This window comes from Dama dama, chromosome 1, assembly GCF_033118175.1.
Source record: "Dama dama isolate Ldn47 chromosome 1, ASM3311817v1, whole genome shotgun sequence".
NCBI lineage: Eukaryota > Metazoa > Chordata > Mammalia > Artiodactyla > Cervidae > Dama > Dama dama.
The window spans coordinates 28,407,881-28,421,652 of record NC_083681.1 but is presented as its reverse complement, the minus strand read 5'-3'; the positions used below and the strand labels follow the sequence as shown (position 1 = coordinate 28,421,652).

Below are 13,772 nucleotides of genomic sequence, written 5' to 3'. Positions count from 1 at the left end.
ATTTTTGGAATTAGGGCATAGTAATTCAGTGTGCTTTCAAACTTTGATGTTCTGATATTTTATGGGCTGATGTATGTATGTGTGTGTGTGTGTGCACAGGCACGTGCATTTATGGGGATAGGGAGGGGGAGAGAGATTTTAAAAAAAAAACCTGGTAAAATATATATAAAAATTTTCATTGTAACCATCTTTAAAGAAATACTTCCTTTTTTTTGGCCGCCCTGGGTCTTTGTTGCTTCACACAGACTTTCTCTAGTTGCGGCGCGTGGAGGCTGCTCTCTAGTTGCGGTGCTTGGGCCTCTTAGCAGTGGCTTCTCCCTGCAGAGCAGAGGCTTCGGTAGTTGTGTCACACAGGCTTAGTTGCCCCACGGCATGTGAGATCTTCCTGGACCAGGGATCGAACCAGTGTCCCATGCGTTGTGAAGTGGATTCTTAACCACTAGACCACCAGGGAAGCCCCGTTGTGACCATTTTTAAGTATATAGTTCAGTGGCATTAATTATGTTGATATTATTGTGCTACCATTAGCACCATCCATCCACAGAACTCTTTTCATCTTCTAAAACTGAAACTTTGTACCCATTAAATAACAACTCCCCATTTACCCCTCTCCCATCCCTTGGCAACTGCCATTCCCTTATAAGTAACCATTTTAAGAAGTTTCCCGTTTAATACTACTTCTTTTCAGAAATATAAATATACACATGTATACCCTCATACATATTTGTATTTCCTCTTCCTTACCACACAAACGGAAGCACACTATACTTATTATCCTAGACCTTATATGGATTGTGGATGGAAACCTATCCATGGACTAAGAATCCCTGGTTTAGATGAATGAATAAAGAAGATGTGGTATGTATATACAATGGAATATTACTTAGCCATAAAAAGGAATGAAACTGGGTCATTTGTAGTGATATGGATGAACCTGGAGTCTGTCATATAGAGTGAAGTAGGTCATAAAGATAAAAACAGATATTGTATATTAATGCATATATATAGAATCTAGAAAAATGGTACTGATGAACATATTTTCAGGGCAGGAATAGAGACTCAGAGCTAGAGAAGGGACTTGTGGACACAGTGGAGGAAGGAAAGGATGGGACAAATTGAGAGAGTGGCATTGATATATATATACTACTAAAATAGACAGCAAGTGAGAAGCTGCTGCGTAGCGCAGGAAGCTCAGCTCAGTGCTCTGGAGGGGTGGCGGTGGGGTAGGAGGGAGGCTCAAGGAGAGCGATGTATGTATGCTTATGGCTGATTCACATTTTGTACAACAGAAACTAACACAGCATTGTAAAGCAATTATACTGTGATTCGAAAGAAAAAAGAACCCCTGGTCTAGAGGAGGAGGTATACATGTTGAGAAACAACTCTAATACAGTTGCTCACTGATGTTACAGAGGTATATGGACTAAATGCCATTTGATATAAAATATGGACCAGTTCTTCTAGGGTAGATGAGTATGTTAAAAGAAGGAGCTAGACTTCGAGCCTGCAGATTATGCTAAGAATCAGAGAAGAACCTCTGTATTACAAAATTAGCTAACCCACCTTGGCTAGTATATTGGTATAGCATGAAAAACATTTTTACTGCCTCTGAGAAGTCTGAATGACATGCTTAAAAGGCATTTTAGGATATATGGGATTCTGTTTCGCAGGCTGCTTGGGCTTATACTTAATCTAGAAGTATTTTTTAAGAAACTATAAGAAAGCAAATCCTCCTTTATACATTAATGTGAATAGACCTCATATCAAAAGAATGGCATGTTTTTAATAGCCTTAACGTAAACTATGCATAGTTTACAAACTTTGTTAGTGCTAAGTTAAAGAGTAAAAAAAAAAAATAGTATTTATAAAAGTTTATAGTCTTTCCTCTGATTGTTATTCCTAGAGTTAATCTATAATTAATAAGCATCCATCACATGCAAAGGTCTCTTTTCTATGTAGTAAGGAGGCATAGGAAAAAATAGAAATTGTTCTAGCCTAAAACTTTTAGAACTAAAGCTTATCTTGTGGCTGTGTGTCACAGAAAAATTGTGTTTTCTCAGAACCCTGAAGCAAAAGGTTTAGTATTTGGGATAGAAAGAAAAACATAGTATGCATTTTGATTTTATACCTGCAAGAATACTCAGTAATGAGTAACTCCAAATAATTATTTATCTTGGTTCCAGTGGTAGTTCCACAAATCTATACATATGATAAAATGACATAGGAGTTATACACATATTCCAACCATGTCAAATTCTGGCTTTTGATATTGTTCTGTAATTACGTAAGGTTGAACTATTGGAGGAAACCGGGTGAGGGATGCATGGGGTTTCTCTGTTCTATCTCTGCACCTTCCTGTGAGTCTGTAATTATTTCAAAAGAAAAGGTTAGGGAAAAAATCTTGCTACTTTGGCTGTCATTTTGAGAGTAGATTGCGGTGGGCCAGGGGCAGAATCAGGGGTACTGGTTAGGAGAGGTGTTCCGAGGTTTTGCAGCAATCCAGAAGGGCGATAATGGCTACTGGACTAGGGCGGGGATAGGGGTGAGGATAGTTGAGTTCTGGGTGTATCTTGACAGCACAGTTTATAAAATCTGCTAATGGCCTGGATGCGAGGTATGGGAGAAAGAAGGAAAGACGACAGAGGGTTTTTGGCCTGGACCTCTGGAAGGATGAAGGAAAGAGATGGTGGTAAGAAGCAGCAACAGTAGAGAAGCCTGCTATGAGGTAGTTGGATTCTTGTCAAGGAAAAACAAATAACAAGCCCTCTTCCTCTAGTGCCTGGCAGCTCGGGGCGTCCAAGGGTTACGGACAGTGTGATATTTAAGTGAGTGCTCTCTTGTTAACCTGCTACCAGGCAGCTGGGTTATCTTGGCCTCGCCTTGGCTCTTTTGGAAAGAAGCATGTGTTTGATAAACAGGAAGTTGTTTCCATGGGTGTAGAAAGAAGAAATGATAGAACCGAGTGGCACAGCAACGAACTGCTAGCTGTGGGTAGCCTGGAATGGGCAGAGATCCTTGCAGGTAGCCACCTAGCTTAGCACACAAGCCACCTTTCCCCCTTTCTAGACTGAGTTATTTCTTCATCATGAAAAATGAAAAAAGTCTCTGCCCTGTTGCTTGACCTGCTGTCAGGGTATGTTCATTTTCAGCTAGTGTTTGGGTCAGTTACGAGTCGTAGACCTAGCAGACAAATGGAGACACTGTCTGTTTATAGTGGAAAAGTGACTTATTTTAAGAAATGTTGGCTCCCCACCACTACCCCATTAGTGGCATGCCTCTGACACTCCAGCGAGCTGGTCTAGGGACGTTAAGACTGCCTTGTGTGTATTTTTGCTCTTTGAAAGGTTAGAATCTAAATGTACCACAAGATATTTCTTCTTGAGTCAGATTGGGACAAAATTACAAGCAGTGAATTCTGAAGCAAACTTTATAAATACTGGTGCTTGAATACTTTTGAAACTTCAGAATTCATTCCCTCTCCTTCTAATAATATACTCTTCATGAGGTATATAAATCCCTTAGTGTCGCTAACTTTTTTTTTTCACTTTGTAAGGAAAAACAGATAAAAAAGATTATAGAAATCCAGTGCCAAGTGATTCATGGTGATTGGAAAGTGAGAAAGAAAACTTAGACTCCTTACTTTTTTGTTGTTTGTTTTTATAGTTTTTATTTCGTAGATTCCTTGTAATAAGAGCTAGAAAACAGGAGAATTGTTTTCTCCTTCTAATTGAGAGTCACCTCATCTTTGTCAGGGTTGAAATGGTTGAAGTTAAGATAGAGAATACCTTTAAATTTGCAGGTACAGTGGGAACTAAGTAGATTAGTAGTTAATTGATGGTGAAAAGGGGTTTATTGTGACAGATTGCATATTGTCTAGACTCGGGTCAGTGGGTGGGGGCACGAGCCTAGGAATAGAGGAAGCTAGTGTCCTAGCTGGGTGGGTTGCTTGGGACTAGTGATGTGGGTGGGATCTCGCCCAGTATTTCGGAGAACTAGCTCACTAAGCTGTCCAGAAGAAGCAGAACAACTCTTTAGAGTTCCTTCCAACTGGGTTTCTCCTGACAAGTTTCAAAATGTGTTTTACTTTGAATGTTAAAGTGGTTCAGGAGCCGTTTTGTTTCATTTGCCTTCTGAAATTACCCCAGTATGTTTTCCAGCACTGTGACTTTGTGTTAAGTCCAGGTTGGCCTCCTGCTCTGGGTTTCTTTGCTGAAAGTTAAATATCATATTTGAACTGGAAGAATTTTTGCTCCTTGCCTATGGAGCATTCATGAACATAAAGCAGCCATTTGTCAGCAGGCAGCTGAAAGGCAATTTCAGCAGGGACTGCAAACCACTGCAGGCTGTTGGCTTCCTGGCACACCCACTAGACCCTAAGGTTTACACTGCAAGCAAACTTACAAGGGCTGTGGGTTGGTAGGTGGGGGGAGTGGTGGTAATAAGATGGGCAAAAATAAAAGCAGAGGCTGCAGTCTGAATGACATTGAGCCAGGATGAAGATCCTGGATGTGGGGAAGAAAACTCCTAAAGAAAACTTGAACGTCAAACACAATGGCTCAGAAAAAACATCTGATGTTTACAGCTAACACATTTTTTAAAAAGTAAATTGTGTATGTCTTCTTTATAGTCATAGCTCTAGGGATACTGTAGATATCTTTAGGGAAAGAAAGTGAAAGTGTTAGTCGCTTAGTCGTGTCCAGCTCTTTGCCACCCCATGAGCTGTAGCCTGCCAGGCTCCTCTGCCCATGGAATTCTCCAGGCAAGAATACTGGAGTGGGTTGCCAGTTCCTTCTCCAGGGAATCTTCTCAACCCAAGGATCGAACCAGGTCTCCTGCATTGCAGACAGATTCTTTACCATCTGAGCCGCCAGGGAAGCCTTCTTTAGTGAAAGTGCTATATAATTTAAGCTGTTTTACCCAGTGTGCTGTCATAAATAACTTGTAACCAGAACCATGTAACATTGACAGTTGGTGTATAATAATAAAAATCAATTTTGAGCACTACAGTATCCTGAACAAAGATCCTTATGATTTGTTAACCAGATGCTGAAATAGCATTTATGTAGTATTGAGTGGAACTTTGTTTTAAAATAGCTTTAAAAAAAAAGTCTTTGGAAGTTAAAATTTTGTCATATATGATAACTCTTAGACAAAGTGCGAGTGTATTCCCAAATATGCTGTTCTTTCTTTGGCCATAGCATGTAACAGAATTTATTTCTGTTTAGCAGATCAAGAGATAGAGATATTGGCAGTATAAACGATTCATCCAAGGACAACCAGAGTGTCATTCTAGAGATAAAACAGAACTAGTCTGCATTCCACCAGCTCCTGGCCTGTGTAACATTTTTGAGAACTTTCCAATCATTTTAGGAAAACAAAGTACTTCAAAAATATAAAGAGTTTTTTTTAATAAAAGAAAATCACTTATTTTGGAAATTGCTAAATTAATCATTCTGTTGTGTTTAAGAAGCTCTTTGATGTGTTCTGGTAATTAGTATTTACTGCCAGATGAATGTCTCCTGGGCATTTTAATTAATGGGTGGCTTGGCCAAATGAGCTTCTGATGGTAAAACTTCATAAGGGCTTATTTTTGTGTTTCTCAAGAATAGCTGTCTCTTCAAAGCTCTTTAATTAGACAGAGTTTAGCAGCTAAAACACATTATTAGAATAATTAGGCCTTGGATTAAGAGCAGTAGTGGGTCAAAGGAGCAGGTACTGTTAGAGAGTGGCCTCTTGCAGTGGTGCATGGTGTCCACTTCTGACGGCTGTCCAGTTCTTCAGCAGCTTATGTTCACTCCTTGTCCCTCTCTGAGGCTTTTGTGTTGTTTGAAGTTCATTTGACAGATCATACCAGAAGCTTAAACATACCACTGTGCGAGCTCATTTATCACCACCTCCAAACTCTGGTGGAAAGCTGTCCTTTCAATATCTAAGCTAAAGTCTTCTTACTTTCTCTTTATTTCTACCAAATTGGTAATCTTGGCCATAATAATGATTGTTTTTGAGGGAAATGCTTCAAAGATTTTGTGTGTGGGTCATTGATAACTCTTAACAATTATAGCAGCTTCTTTGAGGAGTCTGTCTTAATAATTTAAATAATCTACTTATAACATTGCTCTTAAAATTACTGTTGTACTTGGTCTCCAAAGTTTTATGTTCTTTGTGGTCAGAGTGTTGTTTGAATTGTTCTATACAGAGAATCTGCTGTGTAGATGAACTATCATTTTTCCCCCTCTTCTTTACACCCTCTTGTCCTAAGCTCTTAATCTTGTTAGTTTTTACTAGAGCATATATTTTATTTCAGAGTTCTTCTCTGTGGTGAAAGAAAGATATATCTGACTGGTCCCATGTGGGTTTGAGATGGTGCCAAAACAATCGGGTAGTGTTACTGAAACACTATTAGAAAACAAACAATAATATAGTCACTTATATTGTCTAATTTTTCACTTTCCCACCATCTCAGGATGCTTATGATGGCAAATGTATCTTTTCCCGAGCTGGATCAGTTGGTTTAAGGATAGTGCTGAGAGGCTATTACAGATTTCAGACAGAGCAAACTGTGTCACTAACGTTTCTAATCCCATCAGCTGTCATGACCCGTATTTGTTGTTAGATGAAGAACTGGGTTAGGATATGCATGTCATTGGTTTAATATAAACCTACTGCCCTGATTAGAAAAAAGCTATAGAACTTATGAATCAACCAATTCCTTTTTAAACATAGTAGATAGCCTGATTTAGAGATATACAAAGTTTATCACATGTAAATTCTTTTGTTGTACCTTAGTTAGCAACATAGCCAATGAGATTATTTCATTTAAAGTGGTAGAAACTTCATTTGGTTTTCTATTGATGTTATCAGTAAAGCTTCATAACAGTTTTAAAATATTTGGTAAGCACAGTAATTGCACTTGTAAAGATGCAGGCATATTGCTGTGCATTCCAGAGAATAGTCACCAAGTACATACATTTTTATGTCAAATTGTAACACCTGAGAGCAAAAAAGATATCAGCCTGGACAGAGTCCTATATAAAGCAGGATTTCCCCCCTTAGTAATGACTAATTTCTGTCTGTTCTCTCCTAAAATGATTGATTACTGTGACTCTGCTTTTTGACTCACCCTTTAGCACAGGAAATATTGCTGATACTGATACTTATCTCATGTGCATGTTTGCTGTGTATGTGTAAACTTTTGCAACGGAGCTATGAACAGGCAGGTGCTGAGTATTACAGTCCTTGAAGAAAACCATCACCTGTGCCCCTCACAACTCTCCCTTTCTTATGGTGGGGAGAGTGTGCTCTTATACACATACATGTGTAACGGGATTTACACTTAATGGGGTTTGGGTGCTGATTACTGATGAATTTTATAGCTACAAATCAAGACTATAAGTGCACTGTTTTCCATTTGTTTGTTTCACTTCTTTGACTCACTCTTGTGCCGGGCCCACGTGCAACCCTCCTCCTTCTACCTTTTGAAATTATACCAGTCCCCAGATGAGAACTGATGGTATTCTTCTTTGGCACAGACCACCTGGTGGCCCATGGCAGGATGGCAGAAAAGGAGGCCCGTCGGAAGTTCAAACAGATTGTTGCAGCCGTGTATTTTTGTCACTGTCGGAACATTGTTCATCGTGATTTAAAAGCTGAAAATTTGCTTCTGGACGCCAACCTGAATATCAAGATAGCAGGTGAGAAGTGTGCTGAGGATGTGCAATAGGAATAAAGGAGCTTTTCCTTCAGGGTTCTTAAAGCAAGGGATTGTCTTGTTTCTATCTATTCAGAAAGAAGTACTGTGAAAAGGATTTTGTGTGTGTGGCTTGAAAATTAATAAACTTTCAAAATACACTTATGTAAATTTTTCACATAGTTTCTGATGCAACTAGGTTGGGGAGAAAAGAAAAAGTGATTTTTAAATAAGGAATACAACATAGAATAAAGTAGTAAAAAGACCCCATTAAATTGTATGCCCACCCTCACTTGAGAAGGTTGATTAGTGTCATTTGTGATACAGAGCATGCTTATTCTTAAGACTGTGATTTTAAGAGGAATAGATCTTATTGTGGTTTAAAGGCAGTCCATCTCTTTTCATCCTCAAATTTCATTCATCTGCTCATCTGACAGTGCCTGAAAAAGCACTTTTCACTGCCTCAGTCTCCTCATATTTCAGTTTTCCTAAACTGCCAGCATTTGCCTAACCAATACAAGCTCACCACCTATTGCTAGAAGAAAGTGACTGCAATCTATATGGAAACCGTAGATATGAAAATAAGCCATTTTTGTTTTCTGACAGTTTTTGGTATTACATTTTATGTCCCTCATCTCCCAGATAAAAAAGGAAGGGAGTCTCATATAGAAAACAGAAGTGTAGCTAGAATATAACTGTCTCGAAAAACCTAAGTAAGAAGCAGTTCTAAAGATTTCCCTCCTTGACCAGATGGTAATTCAGAATTCAAGTTTATATTACACATGAGAGGTCGGAGTACCTGTCTGTAGGTTGGTGATTCCTCTGACCGTTTCTTTTGTGTACATAACCGCCCACTTTCCAGGCTCTGCTTTCACATCCTTGGAATTCACCTCTCCTTATGTTTATCTGAGTTGGGCTGATTAGAACTTTTCAACTGTGAGCTCTTTGAGTCCTGTATTTGCTCAATATACAGCAGACAGGAATTAGATACTTTTTTTTACTTACATGAAATTAAATTTTTTCTTTGCCCTTATGTCTGTTTTTTATTCTGTAATGCTCTCTAGATGCTGACAGTTCTCACAAGGCTGGGCAGGGGGAAAGGCCTCACAATTTCAAACCCTCTTTTGTCATTATTATAGCTTCAATTGAATTAATGATAATAATACTTACTAAGCTTCACAATCCTTAAAAGTATAATAAAATATTGTGTTAATTATCTATTCTGATGTAGCAAATGACCGCACACTTTGTGGCTTGAAACACTATAAGTGTATTATCTTACAGCTCTGGAGGTCCAAAATTTGTAATGAGTCGTGTGGGGCTGAAATCAAGGTGGGGTAGGACTGGCTCCATCTAGAGGCTTTTGGAGAATTTGTGTCCTTCCCTTCGTCAGCTTCTGGAGTCCTTCTGTGTTCCTTGGCTCCAGCCCTTTTCTCACATCACTCTTCCACCTCCTGTTTCCATTGTCACATCTCTCACTCCTAGTCTATTCCCCCTTTTTCCCTCTTGAAAAGACCCTTGTGATTATATTGGGCCCTCCAGGGTGGTCTCTCCTGCCCAGGATCCTTAACCTAGTGACTTCCCTGGTGGTCCAGTAGCCGGCTAAGACTTCACACTTCAGTGCAGGGGCCCAGGATCCACCCCTGGTTAGGAAGCTAGATCCCACAGGTCGCAACGAAGATGGAAGATCCCAAGTGCCACAACCAAGAGCCAGCACAGCCAAATAAATGATATATAAATAAAGTTTTTAATGAATAAATAAATGAAGTTTAAAAAAAAGATCCTTTTTTTTAATAAATTAAGTTTAAGATCCTTGACCTAATCATATCTGCGAAAGTAGGTAACACATTCAAAAGTTCCACGGATTAGGACAGGGACATCTTTGAAGGACTATTATTCAGCCAGCCGCAGATGTCATTGTAGGGCTCTTTGGATTGGTAATTAAGGTAGAGAGTGAAAAAAAGCCCCAGGTTTTCTGCTACAGTCTTATTCTGCTGACCAAAGACCGAAAAAAAAACCTGTTATGCTTTTTTGTTCTTGATTTTGAATTTAGAACCATTTTGGTTTAGTTAAGGGCAATTTGCCCTGGAAAAGGAAATGGCAACCCATTCTAGTATTCTCGCCTGGAGAATTCCATGGACAGAGGAGCCTGGTGAGCCCCAGTCCCTGGGGTCATGGAGAGTTGGACACACCTGTGTGACTAACACACACACACACACACACACACACACACACACTCACACACACACGAGGGCAATTTGTATGGCTTTTAATTTTTGCGTTGAAAAGCCAGGTATTAAAGCAGGGATTGGTGACAACTGAATTTAGAGTCTCTACTGACAAATATTTGGATAAGGAGATTTTTTTAAAGCTTTCTTTGTTAAACCCATGTCGTCACAATATGAGTTTCTACCTGCTGATGTGTAATTCTAGACTCGTAGGGACGCTGGCATTCAGCTCTGGGCTCTCTGTGTATTAACACATATATTTTGGCAGGATTTTTACTTCATTCACGTAAAGCCTGTTTTCGTTATTTGTTTTCACCGCAAAGCAGAGAATAAATGAGCACTCTGGGTTTGTGCTCCTCTGCCGTTATCAGACACTGGCTTTGCCTTCTTTCCCACATGCTGTCGTTACGCAGTTTCTCAGCCATTGCCTAAGCTGCTCCTCCTACACGTGAGTTAGATAGAACGCCCGTTCTCGTCTCCCAAGCCTTCTCTGAGTTCAATGGACCAGAGGGAGAAATGCTCCTAATTGAAGCTGACCACAGCATGACTAGTTTTGGAGAGGTATGTTGGATGGTTGTGACAGGACACAGGCAGATAAGTAATGAAATCAGTTTTTATTCTCAAAGCCCAAAGTAACTTTCAGATCCTTTCAGATCTTTTCAATAGTCTTTTTGACAAATTACTGTAAATCTTGGTAAGAAAGAACTACCATATAAAAAGAAACACATGAGGACTTCCCTGGTGGTCCAGTGGTTAAGAATCTGCCTGCCAATGCAGGGGACTCCAGTTCAATCCCTGGTCCGGGAAGATCCCACATACCATGGAGCAACAAAACTGGTGTGCTATCAATATCAATACTGAGCCAGCACTCCAGAGCCTGTGAGCCATGATTAGAGAAAGCCCGTGCACAGCAATGAAGGCCAAGCGTAGCAAAAAAAAAAAAAAAAAAAATTAATTGATTGATTAATCAAATAAAAAATTTAAAAAAAAAAGAAACACATGAGAAAGAAAGGAGGATTTTTTTGTTTTATTTAAAATAGTGTTAGTCTTAGGCACCTCATTTAAAAGGAATCGTTTATATTATAGTAGCAAATTAACATGGAATTAATAAAAATTCAGATTAGGAAATCTAAGGGTTTGTTTTCCTTATGTCAATATTTATGTAGTGGTTTTTTTTTTTATTGGAATATAATTGCTTTACAATGTTATGTTAGTTACTGCTATACAAGGAAGTGATCAGCCATTTGCGTACATATATCCCCTCCCTCTTGAGTCTCTCTCCCGCCCCCTCATCCCATCCCTCTAAGTCATCAAAGAGCTGAGCTCCCTGTACTGTAGAGCTGCTCCCCACTAGTTACCTGTTCTACACGTGGTGATGCATATATGTCTGTGGTAGTGTGTATATGGCATTGCCACTCTCCCAATTTGTCCCACCCTCCCCTCCCCACCCTGTGTCCACATGTCCATTGTTTATACCTAGTGGTTTTGATGAAAAGGTCATGTATCCTGTTCAAAAAGAGATGAATAAGTTGTTCTAGGGATGTTTGTATTTGCAGGAATTTGTTTACTTTTTCTATGAAGTAAAGTGACAGTTTACATGTAATACTCTTGGTACTACTGTAAAAATCTAGTAAGTATAAAAGCCCGTATTTGCCCTCTTCAACAGAATGTGTGTTTCCTGGACACAAGAGGTAAATTTCAGTTATAGGCATTAAAAGATGCAACATCAGTCCATGGTTTAAGAGTTTTTGTGATTAAACTCTTAGCTATGAATTTTTGTTATATGCTACTTCTAGAGAGAATGAAGCCCAGGTGAATACTTTGTTGTCTTTCTGGGTTTAGAATTTAAAAAGGCTTCTTAGTGCTGATCACAAACCTGTCTCCTTTAGGATTATTTGAAACATGTTTCTATCATTAGTTCACTCGCTCAGTCGTGTCCGACTCTTTGCGACCCCATGAATCGCAACATGCCAGGCCTCCCTGTCCATCACAAACTCCTAGAGTTCACTCAAACTCATGCCCATCGAGTCGGTGATGCCATTCAACCATCTCATCCTCTGTCGTCCCCTTCTCCTCCAGCCCCCAATCCCTCCCACCATCAGGGTCTTTTCCAATGAGTCAACTCTTCACATGAGGTGGCCAAAGTATTGGAGTTTCAGCTTCAGCATCAGTCCTTCCAGTGAACACCCAGGACTTATCTCTTTTAGGATGGACTGGTTGGATCTCCTTGCAGTCCAAGGGACTCTCAAGAGTCTTCTCCAACACCACAGTTCAAAAGCATCAATTTTTCGGCGCTCAGCTTTCTTCACAGTCCAACTCTCACATCCATACATGACCACTGGAAAAACCATAGCCTTGACTAGACGGACCTTTGTTGGCAAAGTAATGTCCCTGCTTTATAATACGCTATCTAGGTTGGTCATAACTTTCCTTCCAAGGAGTAAGCGTCTTTTAATTTCATGGCTGCAGTCACCATCTGCAGTGATTTTGGAGCCCAAAAAAATAAAGTCTGACACTGTTTCCACTATCTCCCCATCTATTTCCCATGAGGTGATGGGACGAGATGCCATGATCTTAGTTTTCTGAATGTTAAGCTTTAAGCCAACTTTTTCACTTTCCTCTTTCACTTTCATCAAGAGGCTTTTTAGTTCCTCTTCACTTTCTGCCATAAGGGTGATGTTATCTGCATATCTTAGGTTATTGATATTTCTCCCGGCAATCTTGATTCCAGCTTGTGCTTCTTCCAGACCAGCGTTTCTCTGGTTTCTATCATTAGCAATCCAGAATAAGCATTGATTGTTTTCAGAATAAAGAATTTTATTTCTGAAAGAACTGCCAAGTCTAAGAATTTTTAGTGGATATCTAAAATCTTCACGGTTCTTAACAAAAGCTTTATGCTCCACTACCATGGAACAGAGAAAAGAAGACTGAGAACCTACTCCCACCCTCAAGAATTTACAGTATTATTTGGGCAGCAAATGCGTAGACAGCAATGAGGTTATGCTTTATGTATATGAAAAGTGGGCTCTCCCGGTGGCTCAGTGATAAAGAATCACCTGCCAGTGCAGGGAATGTGAGAAATGTGGATTCGATCCCTGGGTTGGGAAGATTGGGAACATCCCCTGGAGAAGGGAATGGCAACCCACTCCAGTATTTTTGCCTGGAGAATTCCGTGGACAGAAGAACCTGGCAGGCTACAGTCCATGGGGTCGCAGAGTTGGACACAACTAAGGGACTGAAGACAAGCACATATAAAAAGTACTTTGCAAGGCATTTTCACACATATCATTTAATTTCATATTTGGCATACAAGTATAGCTTGTTTGGAAAACTAGAGTTTCCAAAAGACCTTTAACTTGCTAAAACTTTCAGTTTCTTTTAAAGAGCACTCCTGCAAACCCCTTTCTTGTATAGAGTTCGTCGCTGGGAAAAGAATAGGTTTCTTGGTCTCTAATCTTTCTCTTTTCTTGCCTCAGATGTGTGAGGACCACAGAGGAGCAGATGCAAGATGGGGGAGGCACAGCATGGCTCCCTCAGCACATCCTCATATCCCTGGGTCGCAGCATGGTCAACAGCTGCCAAATTACAGTTTGATACAATAGCGAGAGATGTTACAAAGCACGTTGTGATTCATCATCACGTTAATTGTATAGTCCCATTACCACAGAGTTCAGAGGATGAAGAAACCACTTTCGTTTGCAAAATTCTCTTAGATAACAACTGCCACAGGGATTGTCAGCAGATCCGGTCTACTGTTTCACTCCTGCTGCCTTGCACGTACCTGTCCTACAGTAGGTGCTCAATAACTTGGTGGGTCTGAACTTTACACAGCAGTGATGAGGACAGAATCATCCTTT

At 39.9% G+C, this 13,772-nt stretch overlaps 1 protein-coding gene across 5 annotated transcripts in view; it reads left to right on the top strand.

Annotated features, from left to right (window-relative positions):
• The window catches only part of SIK3 (SIK family kinase 3), a 262,793-nt gene that overhangs the window by 173,928 nt on the left and 75,093 nt on the right, over positions 1-13,772 (top strand). For all 5 annotated transcript variants that reach the window (XM_061145088.1, XM_061145086.1, XM_061145087.1 and 2 more), the window contains exon 4: positions 7,530-7,691. In XM_061145088.1, the coding sequence (XP_061001071.1) occupies positions 7,530-7,691 (162 nt within the window). The remainder of the gene's footprint in view (positions 1-7,529; positions 7,692-13,772) is intronic.